Source organism: Pholis gunnellus, assembly GCF_910591455.1.
Source record: "Pholis gunnellus genome assembly, chromosome: 4".
NCBI lineage: Eukaryota > Metazoa > Chordata > Actinopteri > Perciformes > Pholidae > Pholis > Pholis gunnellus.
The window spans coordinates 5,650,581-5,675,804 of NC_136530.1; the positions used below are offsets into that span (position 1 = coordinate 5,650,581).

The following is a 25,224-nucleotide window of genomic DNA, read 5'->3' on the forward strand; positions in this document are numbered from 1 at the left end:
ATCACGGCCAGACAGGGTGGTCTCTCAAAGACATACTTTTGCAGGATAAAATGTATCTAAACAGTATTTTCAGTAGTTTTAAAAGGAAAAAAAAGACACACCAGCAGCAGAGTTTATGACATGTAGACTCATTTTAATATGTAATACAATCAAATTCATTTCAGCAATCAGCCTGCTGATATTGAGACGGGATTTTCATGATTTCAGCTGGGTACATAATCACCATCACACCTCGACAGACGGGGATAAAAAATACAAAAAGCAGTATTCCTCAGATGATAAATTGCATCTAAACTCAATGTTAACTAATTTGCGGTGTCACCAATTTTGTGCGTGGGTTTAAGAGGAGGCAGCTTGTGTGTTGTAACATTGACACATTAAAAAGACACAAAAACGTGGATAGAAACGAAGCCGAAACAGCAATGATTCACAACATCAGTAAGCACCTAAAACGATGACGTTTAGGTTTAAAACCTAATACTTTTACAATAGAAAGAGGTTTCAAGTCATTTCTTTCCCATTGTGCTCAGCCCCAACATATAGGGCTGGGCAATATATTGATATTATATTGATATCGTGGTATAAGACTAGATATCATCTTAGAATTTATTTAGAAGTGTTTTTTTCTGGTTTTAAAGGCTGTATTACAGTCAAATTATGCAATTTTCCAGAATTGCCAGACTGTTGTAGCCGCTCTATTATTTGCCTTTACCCACTTAGTCAATATTTCCACATTACTGACGCTTAATTATCAAAAAGCTCTTTGTTTAAATATTTTGTAAAAGCACCACGGGTCAGCCCTACAATATCGTCGTTGAGGTATTTCATCAAAAATATCTTAATATTCCATGTTCTCCACATCGCCCAGCCCTACCAACGCATACTTTCTACTTTCCTCACGTTGAGTTGCACAACAGCAGAGCCGATAGAATCGCTTACGGTAAAATACCGAGCAGACTTTAGTTACACGCACGTCACACAACCCTCTTCCACATGACATGTCTCCTCTTTGGTCAACACTGAACACGACTCACAGGGCGACACAGCGGTCATGGAGTACAATATTTCATTGAAATTACAACAATAAAAACTTGACTGTCCCTTCCAGTGGGTGAACACGGGAGTCAAACTGCACCGTCTGCATTTGTACCGTCAGCCGGCCTGCAGGTTGGCCCCGATGCTGATTTAAATTAGCCCAACTCGGTAGTTACATCTCAACTGGTTCCACAAGAAAAGACGGGTGTTGTGTGTCAGACAACTCGTGTAGTGCATCATAAAATTCAAGACAGAGACATGCCAAAATTACAAAACATTCATTTCCAATCTGCCCAAAAGAAAAAAGAAAAAAGAAAAAAGAAGCACCCAATTTAACTTTTGCCGACATAAAATGTTTGGATTAGACAATTGTCACGAAAAATACAAACCCATTCAAAGCCTTTCAGTAAAAAACACTCTTTTCATCAAACACTAATTTTGACACACTATAGATAAATTATTTTTTTATATTTTAAAGTTCAAGAAAATATTTAAAATCTCCTCGTCGTAAATCAACCGAGCTTTAATTTAATTGATGTTGAAGTGAAGGAGTCCTATCCAGTGGAGACGATAATGAACAGACGCATTTGAGACTCCCGAGTGTTTTGGGTTCAAGCGAGGGGAAGACAGCTCTCTACTGGACTGGTGTAAGTTGGGTAACGGGTTAAGTTGGACGCAGATACACGGGGACAGTTCATCAGGACAGGACTGCTGTACGGCTCCTACTGTTCATGGTTGTGTGTGTGTGCAGACGTTGAACAAATCCCTACAAGAGGAGAGGATTGGCAATTAGAAGAAACATTCACTATTTTGTTTTTGAATAGCTAGGTTGCAGCTTATATATTATTACGTAATAATTCATGCAGTAAGTACCCAACCCTGCAACGCTCTATATTAAGGTCCTTGTAATAAGCTTTAGTTATAAGATGCTTATTAACATTATGTGTTTAAAAAAAGACTAAGTGTTAATAATAGCGTCATAATATGACATAAAATATCACTAATCCCATCAACAAATGAAATAGTGCAATTGTAATATACTTTGTCTTTAACAATCTACAATTTACCTTGCCTTAATAAGGCATTGTAGGTGGAGAAAGCATTATTAACGGCTAATAAATGCATAATAAAGTATGTATTCATCTTAATAAAGCAACAGAAAAAGCTTATTAAAAGGTTTATAAATGGGATAATGGGTAAGTGTTCATAAATGACTTGTAAGCCAACAATAAATGCGTTTATGGTGCAATTATTAACACTTATAGTTTCATTAACAGAGTATAATGTTATTGGGCATCGTGTAAGGGAGTTATTACCTATTAACTAACGCTTATTACAAGGGCATGAATATAAAACATTACCCAAAGCTCACGATATGCCTTAAAGACTCAGCAAGCTACGAATGTTTGCAAATTGCCTTTAAAACATTAATGTCATGAGTTGCTTTGTTTTCTGTGAGGGCCACAGGTGGGATAGAATATCATACATCGTCTAAATAATTTGCTCATGAGCCTAAATTGCCCCTTTACCAACCTGTGCTATACACTCTCCATATCTTCACTGCTGTTGCCTTCGTCTTTCAGAGCCTCTCCCTCGCTGGCGGCGGCCTCCTCGACGTGAGCCAACATGTCCGCCATCAGAGCCTCCTCCAGCCTCTTCCTCACACTGTACACCAGCTCCTCCTGTTTCCTACACACAAACACAACAGGAAGCGGTTACAGTTGGCAGTTGCAGCTGCACATCACAGCCACTGAATCAGCACAGGACAGATGGTGTGTGTTTAAAAAGAGCAGGGTCACTTGTTATGGACTGCTGAACAGACTCAGTCAACTTTGTGGGAAATCAAAGACGACAAAAAGTGACGGTCAATTCCAATTTGGAAGATTTCTCCATTATGTCTTTGCGACTAGCTGTTATTGTGCTTCAGCATTTAAACTGGTAAATCATATAACATATGCCATTATTCACACTGGCTAAGTAGTTATTTCTTATTTTTAAAACACAATGAAGGATATCGGAAGATTTCACTGTAAAAGAAAAAACAATCACCTGATGTCCTCATCAGTGACTATGAAGGCCTTGCACAGCGGCTGTGTAGTGTTGAGCCAGACTCCTGGGTTCTTCTCCACAGCAGCAGACAGTTGGCCAGTGATGGGAGCGGCGCTGGTGTGCAGAGCGCTCGCAATAGCCGACAGGAGAGTCTTGTCTGAGCAGCCTGGACCAACACCTGAAGGACCAAACGGGTGGTGAGAAGACATTTTAAAAAGGAACATCACAGATGTAACTCTGCTGAGGATTAGTTACATCTTATACAATGTTTTGTTTTATTAAATCTGCTGATACAAGGCTCCAGACTATTATTTTACACTACCGTCCCAAAATCCTTTCAACTGCTCTGAAGTCAGTGTGAACCATCAAAAATGTCTAAATGTTATCCTTTTCCTTTGTTATAGTCATCTCGTGTTTTTTCTTCTTCATAAAAACACACAATTCAAATGATTAGGAAATAAAAGATTGCAGTTCTATTGATTAACAAAATCATGTCATCAGTAGTTTTAATGATGCATTATAAGCTGCTTCAAGCTTATTGTAAACAGGTCATAATTCATCTCTAATATCTATTTATGTTGTTGTTGTTATTTAAGTTTTTCACCAAAACTACATTTTACGAGATTACAAGTGAACGCATCATGATAACGTTATAATTCACCTTTGCCCAATACTCATATTCACTGAACAGAGCCTGAACGCATCACGATGTAACTGAATGACAGCGATGCCGTCATCGTTAAAAGCTCTTCCGTCAATTTCAACACAGCTTTAATGTTCACAGTGTAGCATTATCAGGGATCGGCGAACAGAAGGCATTAATGCCGATCTCCTGATCGCACATCTTGCTGAATATCGACGGATAACAATCGTCAGTAAAACTTTATTTCAGACCATGATGGTTAAACTGTGCAAGCGTCCCTTATACCACAATAAGCTGTTGTTTGTTTTGTCTGAAGAATCGGTGACTAACTCGTGCACATTACCTTGCAGGCCTTTTGGTAGTTCCATTGTTTTCACCAGCTCCTCTGCAATGTCATAAGCATTGAGACCACCGAGTTTCTTCTCCCAAAAAAGCTGTTGACAAGAAAAAGAAAGAAACAAAGAGAGTATTATTAACTGCAGGCAGTTTTGAAACTTAAATGAAAATATTCTGCTGCTTCGAGTAAAACAAATACACAAATAGACCATCAACGTGTTCAAATTCAAGTCTGTCCTCTTTCAAAGTAGCACATTTCTTCTGCATCAGATATCATGCGTTTGCGATATGTTTGGGATGATGTTGACCGTTCACCTGTCTGGGCTGGTCGACAGCTTTCTGAGGATCCGTCTTCACTTTGTTATTTGGGTGGTTGGTAACCTTGGTCACAGGCTGCTTAAAGATAGAGGCCGTCTGTCTGACGGGGAGCGACGTGTTCAAGTCAGGTTTGCCCTTCAACATATCAAACACAGAGCGTGGGGGGGTGAGTGGCCAGGAGAATGTAAAAGAGACGGAATGTGACGCGTTATTCCACAAAACTGTTGATTACAGCAAGAGGACATGTATCTCATACAGCTTTTAGAGGCTTATGTCAGTGTTCAAACCAGTTAACTCACCTGAGACTCCAGGTCCATGAGAAAAGTGATCATTTCAAGAAAAATATTGGAAAAAGCTAGTTTAATACTATTCCTTCGCTCCAGCTCTGATGTGGTTAAAATAAGACATCAGTTGAGCAGTTTCTGTCTTATTTAACCTACACGGCCAAATGTAAATAAACATGTCATGTCTATACTAGTGAAAGCTTGACAAGTAGTATAAAATGTTGTTCTCACATATGTTCTTATCTTATAGGTTTTTGTCATGTATGAACTTTTGCTGTGTTATCTTGAAGCATATTGAGTCTACGCCTGTCGTACGAAATGTGCTTTATAAATAAACTCGACTACACGAGTGGCTACCTGCAATAGATGTTTATGTAAGGGTGTTTCACTTGCAGTGATCAATCTCTTGAGGCTTCATCCTGCTACACTTTGTGTCCAGGTCACCATTAGTTGTGTTCATCAGTGTCCGATTGTCTCACCTTATTCTGGTTGTTGTTATCATAGCGCAGTCTCTGCCGGTTCTTGTTCAGCTTGCTCATCAGCATCTTCCCCGTGCGGAAATCGAAGGAGCTGAGGTCCATCTGGTTCCCGAGATAACGGGCCAGCTGAGGCTTGCTCCGGAACTTCTTCCCAGAAGGACTGTGGCGGCAAAGGCAGAGACATAAGAAACCACTCTACTCACATCATCTCTTACAAAAACAGACAACAACAACAAAAAAAGGTGTCCAAGACAAGAGACGACGGCAGGGAAACAAAAGAAACTTCAAAAACACAGAAAAAGTACAAAACAAGTATCACAACATGCAACAAGTCGGATGCAAACAGAAGCAGAGCACATTCAAATGAGCAACGACACTGAAAATCACATTACTGTGTGAAATGGATCTTTGCTGACTACCTTAACCCTTGTTATCTATTACAAGCTGCACACAATCTAGTGTGAAGAGCAGATTTGACAATATATATATATATATAAAAACACATTCAACATTGTTCATAAAGCATTCAAATTAACCTCCAAGAACCAGTGAGCACAATGTAAACATGGCAAAACGTAGCACTTGTAGCTCCACTTGTGGGAGCAAACACGACTATAATCCTGAGCGATGACCAACAAAAAGGACCGACTGTGGGTGGATACGTGCTAGTAAACTCATGCAAATGTATCTTACATCACAGTTAAACACCAGTGTATATATATATATAGGAGTGTACGGTTAGCCTACCACAAGCTATACAACCGACCCGCCTCCCCCCTCTCTTGCCTCTGTTCCTCATCTTGCTCTTCTCCTCTGCTAAATGAAAGCAAAATCTGGAGTTTGTTGGTTCACTTCAAATGGGGAATAAAAGAGTATTAACTGAGATGAGACTGAGTTAGATTCATTAAAAAGGCCTCGCCAGGCGTGAGCTACTACTACTACTACTACTAGCCCGCACGGTTGGACAGACTCCTTCTTATCTCAACTCTTGTGAGGAGCTGGCCTTGTTACCAGCCTTTACCCCCCTCCCTCCCATCTCAAACTTTATACCGCCCCCCTCCCTCTTTATCACAACCCTGTCTGTTTCCGTCCGCAAACTCGGGTGTCTTGTGCACCTGTAAGTTTTGCAAGCCCTCGGTTCGTTTAGTACCTAAAATAATAGACATCGCTTTTTCCAGCTGACAAACCCGACTTTCTGGTCACTTCTTCCATTTTCCAGCCCTTGGGGAGAGCAGTGCAATCCCACCTTTTCTTCTCCATTTCCCACGCGAGTAGCCTATAAATCCACTAAAAAGTTACTGCGCATAAACAGATTAGATTTCAGGATTATTATTTCTTTTGGCCTATCGCTTCTTACGCTTTTGTTTCGACCATATTACAACATGCGTCCTCTGTAATGGGATCTCCCTGCTAACAACGTCTCGTCTCTTTGTCGTCGCGCAGATCGCTCCGCCGCAGAACCGCGGCCACATCACTACCTGCCTCTCTAGGTCGGGGGGCACGAGGGCTACATCCGCAAGGAAAACATAGGACGACGCGGCTGCGTCAACGGCCGGGACAAGACAGGAAGTTAGCGCGACTGTGTCACGGAATAAACTTACCGACCGTGCGAGCGACATAACGTTACCCGGTCTGTTGTTAAGTCTCAAAAGGCCCCAGTTAAGCCCTAAACTTTAAATTAAATTCAAAAAATGTGTTTTAAAAGTGTATTCAAAGAAGTCACGATCAAATATTTGTTCTACATTGTTATTGTTTCTTAGTACTGTATTTTCTCAATCTAAATGGGAATTACCTCATTAAGGGAATACAACAAAATAGTGTCCAGCAAATACTATACAAAATAAAATATTTTTGAAAACTGAAAAAAATAGCACTTTGCTCTACTTTAACTTATTGGATGTGTGTGATGGTGTAACTTCATTATTGACCAATGGGGGAACTATCTTGACAAAATAAACTTTTACTTAAGGTGCACTTTCAGAATTTTGTCTCGCTCCATATTGATTTCGAATATTCAAGCATATCTTTGAATATAGTTGAATATAGTTATAATTTTGTTATTTGAGAAAAACTTTTTTTAACTTTTTAATTTAACCAATTCAAGAACCGGATCTATCAAATACGTTTTTGACGTTAGTCTTTTATTTTGAAATGTTTTACCGGAAGTGTTATTTTCTAACTTGATGGTGGTAGCCAGGCAGCTACACCAGTTAACATGGGAAACAAAAATTAGGCTACTGCTACAAATAGACCGTAAACAGTAATCATGTAGATACACAGAGACAACAATGATGGACGCCGCTGAATAATAACATCTACTAGATAAAATAAAATAGCGTCCTTCACTTGTAGTTTTCTCAGTAACACAAATGTGAAAGTTTCACGTTAGCTTCGTGAAATAGGAGAAGCCCTTTTCACCACGACAATGTCTACCGTTGTCATTCAGACTTGAAGCCGGCTTTATGAATGAACAAAGTAGATCTTAACGATTAAACGCAGACACCATTTTAAAAGCATATCATGCATCTATGGAGGCTTTGTGCATGTAACGATGCAGAGAAGAAAAAAAAATGTGATCCTCTTTGTGAGATTAAAATCGTATCTCGACATTAGTCGACGCAGCGTACCGACTCCGTGGTTCATTTCAACATTAGCTGCAAATATCAGGACAGTTTAATCACAGTACAATGACCGACATCCTAGCTCAAGACCACAGCATTTCTATTTCCAAATGCGAGACCACTGAGTGCATCTGGCTTATCGGTGATAAACATACTTTCAAATATATTACGAGAACGACATACAGCGTAAAAAAACGCTACAATAACAATTAATACAGTTGTTGTGGGTTTCATTGCCCTTCAGATGCTGTACTTACTCGTTTTTATCCATCTTGAAGACACTATCGTTTTCTCCCTCTCGCTATGTTAAATCCCTTCTCTCCCCTCTCCTCTTTCAGTCCCCTCCCCCTTCGATGGGAGAAATGAAAGACATTATCCACGCAAATTTCGCAGTCTGGCAGATAAAATGAGTATCGTGTCTGGGGCGAACCTGGCGTATTCTTAGCGTGCAATTGGACTCATAACACCTCGGTGGTTTAATGCGAGTCCGCATGCATATGGAATTATATTATCACAACACTTTACATATACAATGTCGGCAAAAACGTTTTTATTTCACACTACTTTTACAGTACAAATAGCAGAGACCATTTGGCAAATATCAGGTGTGCAAAGCCACGTTTTTACAACTGCTCCCATGCAAAAGAAAAGCATTATATATCTCTTTTTTTTTTAGCACTGAACACCAAATAGAAAAATACTCTCAACATTAAGCAATTGAAACAAAACATTTCAATAGATGACATTTGGCAGAATAACTTGACACATTGGGGAAAATTAAAGATTTATTCACATTAAATAACACTGGATCAAAAGTAGCATTTATACAGATTGCATTTTGTCGTCCAAACTCCTAACAAGCCCTCAGCGACTGATTGTCGAACCAGGGCATCCTGCGTTGTGTAAGCAATCCACCCATGCGCCCATTCCCAAGCTCTGGTCCTGTAGGTAAGACACACAGCCCATTTGTTAGCAAAATGTACATCAACACATCTGTTTGAATGTGTAAAGAAACAAAACACATCCTGTCTGAGGCCTCTCCAAGTAGGTGAAGAGGACTCCAAAGGTGTAAAAACTTTAATAGGGCTTAGGAAAAATCCACATAATGTCTACAGTGTGGTGTTACAGTGGATATGATGGATATTGTCTGGGGTTTAGGTTGCAAAACAAAGTATTATAATAATGTTACTTGATCATTGAGGGAAGTGAAATGTTTACCACATTGATAATCATGAACTGAGTAAACAAATTGATCATTTAAAAATAGTCAAGCCCTAACCACTACACCCCAACAATACAATTTAACAATTCATATACAAAATGAAATCTGTCGGGCCAGCTGTGCTGAATGCATACTTTTTCTAAACTTTTATTTTGTCATAAACATATTGTCTGTTTCTTTTTTAAAACTAATCTGACCCTTTTGCAAAGCTTTAAGATCACTCAGAAGCATAAAGCCGTTATTTTGTCATCTAACAAGCTCACAAGAACTCTACGGCCTTTATTCTCAGCCTAGAGTAGACTTTAGTTAGTGAGCACTACAGGTGTTTTAGAGTAACAGCTATTTCTGGCCTCAATATGGGGTGGCCACAGAAACTTTAACCAACACTCAAAAGAGTGTTTTAATTTGAATGCTCAGTTCCAACACCTGGCATGTTACACCTGCTGGATCTTATCAGGAGTACATGGGTGTGGCAAAAGCTGATGAGCCATCGAACTAAACATGGCAAACAAAGTATGTGGACAAAAGCTCAGTTACACAGGTGTTGATTATAATAACAATACACTCACAATTTCGTTGTGTGGGACTTTACTCATCATCGCTGAACTTCCCTTTAATGTACGGCACATAGTCCAGAACCAATCGCCAGTCTGTGAAGTGAATGAGCGCCACTCCACCAACTGTTCCCCAGGCCACCATATTTGGTACCCTAGATGGAAAAAAAATGACGCATACAACCAGTGTCAGAATAACATTTTTATGTTTCAACATGCACACTTCCAAAAGTCCATGCACAAAGTGACACAGAAATGGTGGTTGTGATTCACAAAAAGCTACTAAACTTAAAAAAAAGATTTTTCTATCCCAGTAAATGTGCCGTTTTCACAAGATCATAAATATTAATATAAATACATTCATGGTTAATGACAAGAACCAAATGAACTAGCTCCAACACTGGTTTACGTTATTGTGCATAGGCAAAAGTCATATTCCGGTTTATACAAAGGGTCAAATAATAGATAAAAACGTTTTGATGATCGATTGATTAGCACACGTTCAATAATAATGATCTTAACAAATTACTGTTCAACAGTCGCCATCTGAGTTTTTCTCTGTGTGCACTTTGCAAGGTCAGTTAAAGTGCTGTACTCTCACTGTTTGTGGAAAAACAAACAGCTGTCAAGTATAGTTAACTCATGAGTGGTCATTCGTACGCCATCATATTTGAGGAAGATAATGTTATATAAAAACATGCATCTCCTTTTATCATATTGACATGTATTATATTTACTGTGATTTTACATAATTAGAGGTTTATCAGACTAATAAACTGGTCGAATAGTTCATGAATTAATTGAAATGCTTCTGTTAGCAAAGGATTATGAGCACTTCAGTACTTAAAGATATTGAATATTAAAATAACTTTGATATGGTTAACTAGCTATTAAATCTCGGACATATAAGATAACATGATACAAATCGTTGTAGTGTCAGTGTAAAACTAACAATTAACCTACCGTTAGCTGTGCAATTACAGCAGACAGTTCAGCATCTAGTTCAGCATCTTTGGAAATAGTAGCATTATGCTAACTAGCCCAGCTAGCTAAATCAGTGGGAAATAAACAAGCAGGCTAAGCTAGTAAGCTAAGCGGGTCACCCAGAAGGACACACCCGTTGTAGTGTTTTTAACATGACGGAAGCACTAAAAAACATTATTTCTAAAACAGTACTCTACCTTTGTTGATGGTTTAACTTACCACGCCCTTAGAATAGTAATGTACTTGGCACCGACGAATTTATTTAGTATTTTCTGCACCATCCTGACCTTCTCTCAGTTGTAGTTCTTTACTCGTTGCAATGTTTTCTCGCGCTGATGGCCGTGAAGGACCCCTGGGCTGGCTTTTTCTATGCCTGTTAAAAATAAACTGGCTGCGTGCAGCTACAGCTACGGGTCATTTCAGGCCACCACTTCAAAGGTCTCCGTTTACAACAGAGTTGTTTTCGGGTCTGTGCTCTGTGTTGGGCAACCATGTAGTTAGACGCAATATTGCAGTACTGTGCGTGTTGACTTTGAGAAATGAACTGGTTTTAATCATGTCTTGAATTGAATGTGGTGCCTTGGTTGCGTAATCATGAATCATAAACGTATTTAAGATCCCCAAAAGGCTATTGACAATGGCAAATATGAACAAATTCATTTTCCGAACTACAATAAACCCTTTATTACAATGTTTTCCTTTATTTTCCTTTTTATGTATACAATATTCAAAAGCCAGACATTGGAAAAGGTATAATCTGTTATTAAAAATGGCACATTTATTGCTACATTACTGTTATATACAGGACAGTTCTCAACTATATATATTTATATATATATAAAAAAAGAGAGAGAGAGATTGAGTGAGACACCGAGGACCCTGCAGGAGTCAACAGTGTCCTCACTCCCAAGATGTCAGGCTCTGTACCTGTGAATGTATTAACACTCAATAGTCTCCCCCTTTTTAGTTCAACAAAGATATGACAAAACTGTTGAAAGCAAGTGTTTTATTACTGCTTTCTTATACCAAAACAAGTTCAAGCCCGTCAACTTAACATTTTCCATTTTTTGTAATTTTCTGTTGACATCATGTGCTCCTGCAGTGGTCGGCTTGCTTTTCTGCAGATTTCAAACTGTGTCTATGTCAAGACTCAATTTAAGAAATAAAGTTTCCCCCAAACAAAGAATTTGAGTATGTTGCTTGTAGGCTAATGGGATGCTCACAGAATACTAAATGACATCAAGTCAGATTTCCCCATTGAAACAAATCGGCAATATTCAGTACAATAATTGATCTTGAAATAATAAAAAGAAAAAACTTCAAATACAACTTTTTGAAAGAAGTGATTAGAACTTCTCAAAAAAAGTCACTGTCAACGGCATCAAAGAGCTGGAAGAGGTGAAAATAGTCACTGGAGACTAAATATACTGAAAGTCACTGCAGCAAAGGGCTTGCACTCTGATATACAGAAATTGAAAATGCTCCAAGTCATTAGAGGTTCCAGCTACGACGGAAAATAAATCTCACTCCCTACATTGAAATTGAAGCAACACACACACTGAAACATGTTAATGTGCATCAAAAGCAGACAATCAGAGCCAAAAGCAGCATCTCTTGAACCCTGTAATGTCAAGCGATGGAGCGATATAGGGCAGATAGAAAGAAAACTCATGACCTGGACCCATGACCTTAACTGAAACAGCAGTTTGGACAATATAATCCAGTTGAATAATTAGAAAAAAGGGGGAATAAAAACTAAACAAGATCTACGTAACATTTATTTATTTAACTAGATACACTGAAAGAAAAATCTCTTTATACCATTTAAACTTCTTCCTGAAAATTGAAAAAAGCATTAGGAGAAGGGAGGGTGGGGGAATGAACAAGTACCTCTTTAATCTCCATGATAAATGAAATGATATGGTTCACAAAATAAAACTGTCTTAAATGAAAATACAAGTTCAGGCACTGATAAGGTATCACTCTCCCATCATGTCATCTTAAGTCTTGAGAATGAAAAGGCCACACTATTGATTTGTATAGGTCTTTTTCTTCATCTCTTTTTGTAGAAATTAAAACACACAAAAATGCTCTACCTCCCATTTGCGATTACATGTTGGTAAAAACCATTCACAACATGACATGGGAATAACGTCACAATAATACTGTTTTGTTCTCCATATTATCCATTACCTTACACCCAAATACGGACGTCTGCCTCCACAAATAAATGCGCAGGCTGCTATAAAGCGAGCTGCACACTGAGAGCCACTTGGTTGAGGGCAAACATTAGAGAAAAAAAAGAAAAGAAAAGAAAAGGTGAAATGAAAACTTGTATACGGTACTGACAAAGCCCAGGACTTTGAAAATGAAGGTGATCCACATTTGTATGGTAGCTACATTCAAAAACCAGTTGCATAATTACTGTTAGAGACAAAAATCTTCCCACATTTTTCCCCAGTGCCTCACTGCTTAAGAAAACCTCAACAGGACCGTGGCACAAACTCTGTCCACAAACCCCCAAATGGAAAGAAATAAATTCATCTGGGTAGCTGATGACGCGCTTTACAACTAAAACTGGAACCAAACGCTTTTTCATTTGTCATCCGTTGACCCCTTTCCTCCGCCAACCCGGTTCAATTTTGAATTATTATTATTTTTTTGAACAATTTCATTTAAATGTCAAATATCCCCTTTTTTTTAGCTCATCTACAATACACTCTAAACTTCAAACTAATATTGCCATTTATGTAAAAAATCTACAATGTATAGACTAACAAAAAATATATATTTTTATATATATTTAATTTTGAAAAATGAAACGTATCAGAGTAATGTATGAAGTGAATTTACACGTCACACTTCTCTCGGTAGGAAACGTGAGGACAAGCGTACTCAGGAGGAAGGTGAGGGGCTGTAAATCAGTGGGAATGCTCATTTAGGAAAAGAAAGTCTCCGTTAAACGAAGGCTTGTCTGCTTCAAACAAATGCGGACTGATGAGATCCCTTCTTCAAAAAAGGAACCCAGATTTCTTTTGTCGTCGTTTACAGAACATCATTTAAGGGGGAAGAAAATTGAGCTGTTAAGTGTGCTGGCATTGTCAGTAAACCATTTTAGGTAAGTAAGAGCACTAAGTGGTGCTGATCACTTAGCAAGCGTCTCAAATGGCTTTAATACACGACTTCCGGGGACTGAAATGCACAACAGGTCGACACCTAACCTTCAGTCTAAACCTGTACAACTGTGCTTTGTCTTGTCTAAGTATGCTTTAGGACGTAAAGCAGTACAAAAACCTGAACATGTGACAAGGGATTACTGGAGTAACACTAGAATTTTGTGGTCAACAAATAGGAAGAACGGGTTTGTAGTTGACAGACTCTACCACTTGGATAATTCATAACCTTAAAAAGGAAGGAGTCTTCTATTCCAAGTCTCCAGACGCCTTGTGGGACGAGACCGGGCTCGAGTCAGAGACTGCCTCTAGGTCAGAGTTCACGTCTTTCATGAGCTGCTTTTGAACTGTCCAGACCTTTGACCTTTCTGCCTTCCCTAAACATTTGCTGATGAGATCGGGGGAAAAGTCACCGAATTTAGACAATTCAACTTCAACTATGGGCTTGGTTACATAACATATGTAAGACTGTACCATCACGCTGGGAATGACATACATTAAAAGTAACTGCTCATACACATAAGCAATCCCTCACAATAAATGTTCCTCACATGTAAAGCAATTTGCTTAAATGTCAAATAGAAAACATGTAACAATTAGGCACAAATCCTTGATTCAATTTGTGTTTGTTTAGGTCTCCTTTCTTTCACAGGAGCACCTCTCGGCAGTGTGTGAAGTCCCAATTTGTGGCAGGACAAAAAAGTACTCCGGTGTTCCATCGTCTTGTGGAAACCAAGAAGAAGATTTTTTTTTTTTTACATGTATAAAACAAAGCAAAACTAAAAAAAGTTCTTCACATTTGAGCTTGTAGTCATGGTTGGGAGTTCGACAAACAGGCTGTGTCAGTTTTGGCAGTATGCATGTGTGTACGAGTGTGTGAATGTGCATCTTGAAACTTGAACGGACAATACACAGACATGTCCACATATACACACACACACTGGAGAATAATGGGTGGAAGAAATCTGTTAAGGCCACATCCTCTGACAGCCAAGGAAACACCACCAGATCTGCAAAAAGGAAGGACCACAAACATTATGTTGTAGTAATCCTGCATTATAAAGAAAGCAACACAATAGTGATTAGACTGAGGTCACTGACTCCTACGTGCCAATGCAATTCATATTTTAAGTTATAATCCTTAAAATCAAACCCTTTTTTTGATTTATAGTCCAGCAGTGTATTTACATTTAGTAATTCCATTTTCATAGTTTGTTGCTGATTCAGCCTTCACTCACATGAGGGATTCAAGGGAAATTCAAAGCAAACATGTTCTACTCCTGCTGCTGAACATTAAAAAGTATTCAACTGGCTTTAAATGTGAAGCCGCCACAGTTGTTTATAATGGCTATTTTGGTATTTTGCGTCAGCGGCTTAGTTTTTAAATATTGCAGGAGGTAATAGAGCAAAAGGAGCAGCCACAGCGATGAAGAGGCCGCATACTTCTTCATCAAGGTAACTTTAACAACTTTAACTGTGTCCTGCTGTTATGTGGAGAACTACATATGCATCATTAAACTAGATTGCCATTGCTTATGGTAGGATGGAAAAATACTAATTATTTACCTTTTTTTTATTATTACTACAACCGTGTCAGTTTGTTTGGCTACTCTGGTTTTATTTTGCTGGTGAAGGAATGTTTGCTGCCCCAAGAATTCTGGGATTTGTAGTAATGCATCTCCCTTGCAATTACCACCTGTAACCAAATTTTAAGGATTTTAACTTTTAAGTAACTGCGGGTAAAACAAATACCTGTAAAACACTCATGTTTACATCCTAATAATCACTTCTGTAGCCAATGTTTAAGGCCTACCTGGTGTTACATGTGGCCAATTGGGTTGTGGCCATCTCCTCCCATACTAGGATGGCCTCCTGAGAGCTGCATGGCTGCTTCACCCACCACCCCAGACACCTTCTCCTCCTCACGGCGTTTTAAACATGCTGCCTTGGGGTTAAGGTTACGCTCTGACAAGAGGAAGGGAAAACAGAAACAGGCCCTCTCAGTATAAGAGTAACGGTGTATTTAACAAAAGGTAAACATAACTGTGCTTCCCATCCACGACGTGCTGCTGGCAGACTGACCTCTGACTTGCTGCTCTAAATTAAGGATGACATTCACAGCTTGGTGCAGGATGAGAAGTTTGGTCTGAGGTTTGTCGTGGCTTAGGTGCAGCTGACACATCTTCCCAAGCTCCTTAAATGCCTCGTTGATGTCCCGTACTCGGAGACGCTCGCGGGCATTGTTAGCCACTCGCCGTTCCTTCTCGCGTTCCAACTTCACCTCAGGGGGAAGGTCCTCGTCATCTTCCTCATCATCTAGACTACTTACAGATAGAGATCAAATAATGAAGCCACGGGCAGGAAGACATTTCAAGACAAACAATCGAACACTTAGTGTGTTCATGTGACCGTGTGAATGGCATTCAGCTACTTTAAGTTTAGCATGAAGAGCAGTTGAGCTTTGTGCTGAATGGACACACTAAACATAGGAAGTGTGTTGAATGCATACTGTATATAAGTGAAAAACATTGTCCATGAAGCAGCATCTCCCTCTGGATCATTTGATCATAAATATCTGATATGTTGTTAGTATACTACACTGTGTGTGCTGCTGTGTTTACAGGTTTTAACAACAAATTACGTACTTAAATTAAAAAAGGGAAGGCATAATGAGCTGTAGTTTCATCCAAAAAATATTTGTTGCATTTCCTATTGTAATGTTTGTTGGGGGTAAATGTTTTTCTATTTTTATTTTTTGCCCAATACATTAAAAAAATACATTTCCATTTCAAAATTCGCAGCATAAATACAGAAATATTGAAAGTCAGTGATGTATAATACATTTCAGAATGTCACGATATTATTACAATGATTCTGCCAATCATGTGCTTTAATTGATGTGTGACAAGAGCCAACAAAGCACAAGAATTTGACCCTCTATTGGAGAGACTTACTCATCTTTCTGGTCTGAAAGACTAGCGAGCATCTGGAGGGTCAACGCCTCCTTTCTGAAAACGTGACATGAAGGGGGGAAGGGGGATTTCCACATTGTTAAATGCCGAACAGTCTGGGCGATCGGTGGGGCACACAGGATTAATTACACCGTCTGACACATTTAACAGCAGACATGTGGAACCCTGCAGCAGATATTTCCAATATCAAACAGGTTCCTTAATATCTTCACACTTGGCAATTGTGTCAAGACAATCTCCACCTTTATGGTAATGTGCAGTTTTATAAAGTCTTTGGTTAAAACACAGAGCAGAGAACAAATACTAGAAACAAAGTAAGGACCACCTTACCGTCGAAGGCGTGCTGCCTTGGAGTCCATCTTTTCGTCATCAGATTTGTCTCCAACAGATGAGTTGTCGTCATCGTCGTCCTCTTTGTCTTCCCTTTTGATGTCTGAGCCGCTGGAGGAGTGCGTGGAGCGGGCCAAACCACCAGGGAGACCTGGGGATGAACGCATAGATGTTAGGATGTTCCAAAGTAACCTCTCTAAGGAGGGCATGTAATACAACGGATCAACGTGGAAAGCTAATTAAGTTGAGCAGAGCTCGCTGAAGAACTCTCAATTGCATATCAGTGTGCATGGACACTCGTCGAATCATGAATGAGTATCTGGGTATTGAAATCAAACATTTGGTTCTGTGGCGATGCTAAATAAAAAGACATTCTATTGTGCAGTTTCACGAAAACAACAACCGATGTGCTCTACTGTAAGTAACAAGATATCTAGTCACACTTACTGGTGAAGCCTTCCGGTTGGCCGACTGGTGGTGTGGGTCCGGATGCGTGATGACCGTGCAGAAGAGTGCTGCTGGGAGGAAGGCCTGTGGGCTCCTCGTGTTTCCCTCCCTGCTGAGGAAGGTGGAGAGCCATGAGGTGAAGCTCACAGGGACAGACAAATCACAACGACACCCCTAGAAAACACACTGCAAACTGCGTTAAAGACCGAAAAAAACAACGTGACATGTGCTCAACTCTGTGAGAACAAATATTCAATAAATGATGGAGTTAATTCAAAATGTTTTACATGTTTGCCTAAATTATATATTATCTAACTCACCAAAGAAGATGCATAAACATAGTTTACTCCCATTTGCTTGTAATTTTACAATTTGTTACCAGCAGATGGCACAAGTTTGACATATTACTGGAAATGTACTCACCAATGCTATTTTCATAATTCTTTCTTGCTAATAAGAACAGAAATCTGATTTCTTCAAAAAGCTAATTTGGCATGTAACATATAAATACAAGATAAAATCAAGGTACCATGTCAATCAATAAATCAAAGTGTATTGCACATGTTATGGTTCATGCAAGCCATGTTGCAAACAACCTAAAGAATGTTTGTTTTAACCTCCATACTAACGAGGTTTCTTCAGCAATGGCTGGTGGAATAAGCATGTACTTCAACCTCCATTAATTCAGCACGCAAACAAACTCCTTGCAGAGTTTTCAGAAGTGTTGACAGATATTGTGTGGTTGTAAAATGAACCACAAAACACAGATGAACACTTTAGTTTGTATCCTGCTTGACTCACCAGAGCAGGATGTCTGTTGCTGAGGGCAAGGCTTGCATTTGGGAAAGCTGGAGAGAGGCCCCCGAGGCCCCCGAGGGCCCCGAGGCCCCCGTTGTGTACAGCGGACAACAGGCTGTGCATGTCGGGGGCGCCCTCTAGACCCTGACCCACAGCATGGCTACGCAGTACATGGATGGCCTCCTCCAAACGGTCCTCCATTTTACTCTGCTTTCAAAAACACAACAAGCATGCACTTTATCAAAATGACAACGCACATTACAATTCCAGGAAACAGCTTACAAATGCACTGTACGTCTTTGAAAAATACGTTGTACTTAACAGTGAAATAAGCATAAAAAAGGCTGTGAGAATATGTTAAGAGAAAGCAGAGAAACGTTTTCACATACCAGTGCGTGTGCTTGCCCTTCATAGTTGGGTGTGGTTGGTCTTTGCCACTGAGACTGAGCTCCTGCAGAGAGAAATATTGGGATAATGTTCAGAGGTAATTGTTAACTGCACAGCAGATGGCGCTGCAGGCACGTTTCTATGCTGGAGATCATTAAAAATGCAGAGGATCATTTTTGCTCCAACAATTTCAAGTGATTCTTTTTTGTGTGCCAAAAACAAGGTTGCAATCAAACTGAACAAGTTAAATCAATTGGACTGATGTCAGTATTCTGTGGCGAAAATTGAAATATCATCCAAATTTGTGGTTGCATGAGTGAGAATAAAGTACAGGATAAAACCACCTGATGGCAGTTTACCAACCTTCTGATTGGCACAATTTAATCAGCGGTTAGGTTGACATGAATCTTACATCAAAGCAAGATAGCACTTAAATGATGCAGGTAAAATAAAGACACGGTAAATAACGTGTTTATGAATATGCAGATTTCTTTCTATCAGTGTTTATAATGACACATTACGGTGGTGATTGGAGATTAAATGCCTTTAAGTGACTCGACATAACATATGAAAACCTTAAAATGTTGTCTTCTCATATAGAAGAACTAATTATTTCACACTCATGTGATCAATAAGTGAGAATCCAACTGTACCTGCAATAGCCTGAGGAGACCCAGGAGTAGATGGAGCGGAGGAGAAGTTATTACTGTTGTGGTCCGACGGGTAAATCTGAAAGAATTGATCAAACAGCCCAACGTTATTGATTTTCACTGCAATAGTGAACTGAGCAATGCGTCGCCACAATAGATTTTTCTGGATGACACGATGGTTTCCATGTCACACAATATTTATCTCTAACGCCACGTCAGAAAACGTGAACTAGAAGAATCAAAGAGTTACAGCAAATAAAAGAAGAAATGATTAAGTAGGTTCTTTTTAACCAATAATCTTTTTTTTTTAAATTGGACAAATACTACTTTGTTGAGTAAATGTTGATTTTTTTTCTGTGCTGGGTTCATTTGTCGTAGATTTGCCAAATAAATTGACTTGAGAATTTCATGCACACTTTAAAACAAAAAATGTAAATCTCCGAATACAATTATTAAGTCCTTGAGTTCCACCGTTTTGTCTTTATTAAGTTGTGTATTTTACAATAGAAATTCATTCAACAACCAAAATAATGCTAAACCGCTGACAGAACTTTTTTTTAAGCATAATCTTTCTTTTTTAAATTAGTATTTATTTACGCACATCACCCCAACATCACAGATTTTCACTTCAGAGGAAATAAAACAAAATGACTCTGTATTAGTTTCATTGCCCAGCACTAATTTGAAAAACCAAACAAACAAAAAAAAAATAACTCACTGAGGCAAGAGCCTTCCCAATTTCATCTCCTGAACTGCCAGCTGTGGTGCCTCGGTTTGCTGCAGAGACAAAAGAAATCACAAAGTCAGATAACCCGATCATTTGTTTTTCAAGAAGAAAATAAATAAATAAATCAAACGGCCATGGGACAGACGCTTCCAAGATACTGGTGCGATAAGTTCATTTTTAAACGCTCCGTACCCATGATGCCTTCTCCGTTGATGGCGGGAGTGTGGTTGTAGGTGGTGGGGGCTGAGTGGAAGCCATTGACTTCGCTGCCGTGCAGAGGATAGTTCTGTGGGGACAGAGGCAGGGGTTGACGCTTCTGGAAAGGGAATACAAGTAGCTTCCATAAGGCACAAACCCCTCACAGAAAACTAAACAAAATGTGAGAAATGCTTCATGAAGGAAGATTCATTTATTGATTATTATTATTAACCACTCAACCTTATATAGTACCTTAAATGTTAACACAGTAATTCATGCAGCTCAAACGATATGTGGTTTCATTAACAGAAAAGGAACGGTTACTTCTGAAGAACAGATGCTAAAATCTCTCCTCTCAATGAAAAGCTAGGCCATCAAGTTTACCACATCATTTCCTTACAAGCAACATCAGAAGATATGAGCCATTATAAAAACGACAACAAAAAAGACAAATATTGATTGAGATTGATGCCATTTCTACGCACCATCCTGTCCTGTGGGTTAATTGCAGAGAAGGAGCCCGGCTGTCCAATGTGAGGAGAGTTACCCAGCATGGCAGAGTAGCCAGAGGACGACCAGGGGTCTTCTGAGAAAAGCACCCACACATTTTAAAATATGAAAACACCTTTAAAAAAAAAAAAGCAGGCCAACAGAATAAAATCATTCCAGGGATATTATGTGAAAGGTTACCTTGCATATAGAAAGGGTAGACAGCTCCAGGCTTAGCACCAGGATATCCTCCGTTGTCTCTTGCATACTCATCACCAGATGTGGAAGCATACACCTAAACAAACAAACACAGTCAGCAGTTAGACTGTGATTCCTAAAACGACTACATACTCAAACATGGACATTTTAGGATTCTTTTTTTTAAAAAGATAAATATTCTCAATTTGTATCACGAGAGACAAAATAATAAGGAATCGATCCGTCCTATCCGCGCTTGCTTTCCAGTAGCTTCAAGTGGCCACAAGATGGCAAGAGGGAGTCTGCCGGCGGTGGAGGCAGGCCGGCTCCTCGCCTGTGGAGGAGAACACAGCGGCCATGCCATGCTGGGCACAGCGACGGCTTGAATCCCAGTGCACAGTGAGCACTTCCTCTTGCTCCCAGGACCCCAGTGACATTGCCCTGCCTAGCCTGCAGCCCCTCCCTGTAACACACTCAGTATCAGCCTGCACACATACCATGCCTTCAGCAAGCCAACACTCTCTCTCTCTCTCTCTCCACCAGCAATACCCTCAAACCAGCACTATCACGTTCTATATGGCATCAACAAGGAGGATTGGATTCCAGAAAACATGGAAATTGACAGCTATGACGTTTTTATAATAGCATCTTAAAAAAGGGTCCAATTGCACATCCTTTCTACATATTGCTAACAAAAATGAAGGCTGGGGCCTTAAGTGACACACATCTCTGGGCTCCAAGATGGACATGAGAAGCCCTCAGTTTGCCCAAACACCATCGGCCACCACTCGTCTTTTCCTCTCCTCCTCTGTAGTACCATGGCAAATCGAGGAAGAGAGAAAGAGAATGGAGGCTAGGCTGCAAAGAATGCTAATCCAGAGAAGGGATTTTTTCTGTAATTTGATTTAACAGGGAGAAGTGGAAAGGGAATGGAGAGATGCACTTCTAATTACAGAGCCATCTGCCTGTTCCTGGACCACATCCAACTCCACAGGCAGCTGGGCTGAGGAGAGGGAGCGAAGAGAGGGAGAGAGATGGGGGCTGGGATCCAGTCAGTGAGAGAGAGAGAGGGAGAGAGAGACAGAAAGAGAGAGGGAGAGAGACAGAAAGAGAGAGACAGAAAGAGAGAGGGAGAGATTGCAGTGGGTAGGGGGTGGTAAAGGGGCAAGGGGGAGGATTGAGGGGAAAAAAATGAAGGCCCTGATGATTTATGAAATGGGTAGGAGAGATAAGGGGTGTTAAAGGGGGACAGGAGAAGGTAATCTAAATGACTTAAACAAAGCTTGATATGGCCAGGGGAGTGTGAAGGAAACAGGGGATTTAAAATGATCACGGTTAATTCAGGGGAAAACATGACGGAGATGGCTTCATTTAACAATAGGCTTTGAGTTGTTCTTTCACGGGGAACAATGTCGAGTGAATCCTGCTGCTCTAGATGGGAACAGAGAACTACACAATGACTGGTGCTGCTGGATAATTGTATTCTCAGGAAGAAAGGGGATTTCTAGGGTAAAATCCTCAACTAATAGGGGTTTAATGTAATTCAGGTTACGACCGTGTAAAGGTCTCTACACTAGAAAAACATGGGTTGTGGCAAGGGGTGGGGAGTAGATGAAGATTAACATCAAACTAACCTCAAAGCCCTTTATTCGACCACAAGGGTTTTGTGATTAGTCTATTGGACAACTAGGGGGCAGAAGAGAAGTTCCTCCGTGTTTGATTGGTGCAGATGAGAGGAGGTGAAGGTTCACGGGGTTAGGGCAGCGCTCTTGTGCACAGGTATTGGTGGGTTACAGAAGTAAAGGAGCTTGGGGGGAAATGACAAATCGCCTTTACAGTGCAGCTATCCATTTGCTGATTTATGGCAACATGATTTAAGTAAGAAAAGTAGATAAAGAAAAACTAAAGAGCATGTTGACGGGGTGGTGAAGGGAGGGAGGGAGGGAGGGAGTGTGGGAGGGACGAAAGACCACAGGATCATCATCGGCAGTCATTAATCTGGGCTCAGACACGGGGCTAAGAGGCCTCGCAAGCACCGCGCCTCACAACTGGGTCACTCACAGGGGGGAGGCCCACCCAGGCCATCATGTGGTGAAGCGTAGGCAGAGGGCCGGGCGAAGTGGGGGAGGGGGGTTCTCACACACACGCCACGCAGACATCTCATCATTCGCACCGAAACCACGCGGCCATCGTTCACACTGCAGGGAACGACAGAGGTTCAGACGGTGAAAAGAGGGGGGGGGGCCTCGGCCAGACAGACAATCTCTGTGGTGTAGTCATCACGGCAGAGGTTTCGGCAGCCACTTTAACGTGACAACACCCACAGGTGGAGGACAGCACTGAAGAGAAAAAAAAGATTTCTGAAGGTCTTCAGTGAACGACAGATAAAGCAGCGTGTCCACCAGGTCCAACTCTGATCCACCTCCATACTGATCCGATATGAACCCACCTCATCAATGCAGCCGGCTGCAGTTGCATCTGCTGCAACTTTGTCTCAAAATAAGACTCCGAGTCTGAACGCAACACTGTTAATGCTCGACTTCATTTCCTGCCAGATTATGCATCCGTGGCTCCGTGATTTGGACCTAGCCAGCCATAAAAATCCTTTGAATTCACTCCATCCATGCGTTTAAAAAAACATCAGCATAGGCATGAGTCAATCTTCATTTCACTTTTTCTTGTGAATGTTGCAACAAATTTTAATGCGATGAAGAAATTGTAGTCCGGGTTGACGTGCAGGTATTTTTTTTTAAACCCAGTATTTATAAATAAACTAGTCTTAATCTTGCTCTCCTCCGCTTGTGTTACTGGTTCACTGATTCAAGGCACCGTGCTGAAAACACAGATGACGCAAGTGAGGAGATGCAAAGGTTCCATATCCAGTTTATCTTTCAGGTCACTCTTGTCATCTGAGAACTACAGTAGCGTGTGTCCCGGGTGAAAATGTTTGTGCATGTGCAGCATTTCATATTGATGATCCAGTGGCAGCTCAAGCAGCACGACTGGACTCTTAATAGCAGCATAACAAGCAACAACCCAGTAGGGTTCTTCTGACATTACATATCATGTTTGCCATTTAAAAAAAAAAAAAAAAAGTTGGTTCAGGACCATAAACAACTTTCTGCAGAGGGGAAGTCAGTGTTGCATTGAAAATGCTTTGTGGTATTCAAATTGAGCAAATGGCGTGTGAATCATCTGCGATCTACAGCAGCTGAGTCTGCATGGATGGACTGGTTGGTAATCAGCACACAGGACTTAGTGGAAATAATCTATAACTGGGAATGATGTGTGCAACTGCTGCCCGGTTCAATTCTTCGTCAAGTCGCTTTAAACCAACAGTGAGATTCATTCAGGATATATTCTAACACGTCACGGTGACTTATGTTTCCAGCTATGTGTGGTTTCCATCATCCACACATCAGCTGCTGGGAATTCTGGGCCCACTGACAAAATGTGACACTTGGTACAGTAAATCAAAGCACTATATGGTACTTCGGAGCACTTTGACCAAGGATTAGAGTTCGTAAGCGCACGGTTGAATCCAGTATTAAATCCGCTTCTCAAATTGAAATCCAACTGGATCTATTTAGCTTTAAGTTTCCCATTTCAAGCGACAAGTTATGAATAACCGAAAACTATGCAACTAAAACTCCAAAACTGATATTCAAAGTGAATCATCGGGGGAAACATTACAAACTTGCTTATAAGCAACTTTCAAAATGGCTTCTACATTGTCCTTCACCCACAAAATGATCATTCTTATATTGTTTATTCACCCCGTGTTACCGTTAATTCTGGAAAAAACATTTTTATCAAATGTCCACAAAAAGGATGAACGAAGAATAAAGAAAAGGAGAAAAGTTACTGTTTCAAAACGACTGTTGACAAATTGTCACACAACTCGTGCAGTATAATCCCAGTCGTTTGCTCACTACTTCATAACACATGCATCTTCGCTTTAAACGCACCATTTAAAAACACTTTCACGTGAACAGCCTTATGCTTGCAGAGGCTCGCTGCTCGTCTGTGTGCGTCTTGAGTAATTTAAATATTACGGTTTTAGCGAAGACGCACGTGTTTGGGTAGTGAGCATGCGACTGGATAAATGGAGACTTGGGTTGTACAGCACGAGTTGTGTGAGAGTTTGTACACAGATGGATATAGTTTAACCGCCGTTAAACCTGGCCTCCATTAACTTAACTTCATTCAGACTTTCTTCTGTTTTTTGACTCTCCGTTCACAGTGGAGGCGAGCGAGAAAAACTATGTTTTCCTCAAGAATTCAAGGTTACACGGTGTGAGTATTTGATATACAAATGGTCATTTTGTGG

General features: G+C 40.3%; 3 protein-coding genes across 18 annotated transcripts in view; all 3 read right to left on the reverse strand.

Annotated features, from left to right (window-relative positions):
• Positions 1-118: 118 nt before the first annotated feature.
• Positions 119-8,085, reverse strand: mbd3b (methyl-CpG binding domain protein 3b). 4 transcript variants are annotated; one of them, XM_079158452.1, is made up of 7 exons: positions 8,023-8,085; positions 5,145-5,304; positions 4,379-4,516; positions 4,071-4,161; positions 3,085-3,262; positions 2,569-2,724; positions 119-1,801 (listed from the first exon to the last, which is right to left on the reverse strand). In XM_079158452.1, exons 1-6 carry the CDS (start codon positions 8,034-8,036, stop codon positions 2,574-2,576), a joined length of 732 nt encoding a protein of 243 aa, XP_079014578.1. In that variant the 5' UTR covers positions 8,037-8,085; the 3' UTR covers positions 119-1,801; positions 2,569-2,573. The 4 variants fall into 4 exon arrangements, with proteins under 4 accessions (XP_079014578.1, XP_079014576.1, XP_079014577.1 ...); XM_079158450.1 differs by lacking the exon at positions 8,023-8,085 and adding an exon at positions 6,502-6,594; XM_079158451.1 differs by lacking the exon at positions 8,023-8,085 and adding an exon at positions 6,391-6,564.
• Positions 8,086-8,528: 443 nt separating this feature from the next.
• uqcr11 (ubiquinol-cytochrome c reductase, complex III subunit XI) lies at positions 8,529-10,880 on the reverse strand. Its single transcript, XM_079157360.1, has 3 exons — positions 10,745-10,880; positions 9,557-9,696; positions 8,529-8,707 (listed from the first exon to the last, which is right to left on the reverse strand). Exons 1-2 carry the CDS (start codon positions 10,804-10,806, stop codon positions 9,576-9,578), a joined length of 183 nt encoding a protein of 60 aa, XP_079013486.1. The 5' UTR covers positions 10,807-10,880; the 3' UTR covers positions 8,529-8,707; positions 9,557-9,575.
• A 329-nt stretch (positions 10,881-11,209) lies between these two features.
• tcf3b (transcription factor 3b) overlaps positions 11,210-25,224 on the reverse strand; it is a 28,279-nt gene continuing 14,264 nt past the window's right edge. For 2 of the 13 annotated variants that reach the window (XM_079158181.1, XM_079158178.1), the window contains 13 exons: positions 20,898-20,991; positions 20,693-20,793; positions 20,202-20,325; positions 20,001-20,059; positions 19,286-19,361; positions 18,635-18,696; positions 18,249-18,455; positions 17,448-17,559; positions 17,001-17,151; positions 16,653-16,706; positions 15,781-16,022; positions 15,512-15,663; positions 11,210-14,708 (listed from right to left, as the gene is read on the reverse strand). In XM_079158181.1, coding sequence (XP_079014307.1) covers positions 15,518-15,663; positions 15,781-16,022; positions 16,653-16,706; positions 17,001-17,151; positions 17,448-17,559; positions 18,249-18,455; positions 18,635-18,696; positions 19,286-19,361; positions 20,001-20,059; positions 20,202-20,325; positions 20,693-20,793; positions 20,898-20,991 — 1,428 coding nt within the window. In that variant the 3' untranslated portion in view covers positions 11,210-14,708; positions 15,512-15,517. The remainder of the gene's footprint in view (positions 14,709-15,511; positions 15,664-15,780; positions 16,023-16,652; positions 16,707-17,000; positions 17,152-17,447; positions 17,560-18,248; positions 18,456-18,634; positions 18,697-19,285; positions 19,362-20,000; positions 20,060-20,201; positions 20,326-20,692; positions 20,794-20,897; positions 20,992-25,224) is intronic. The other 11 variants (XM_079158186.1, XM_079158190.1, XM_079158189.1 and 8 more) reach the window with 11 other exon arrangements.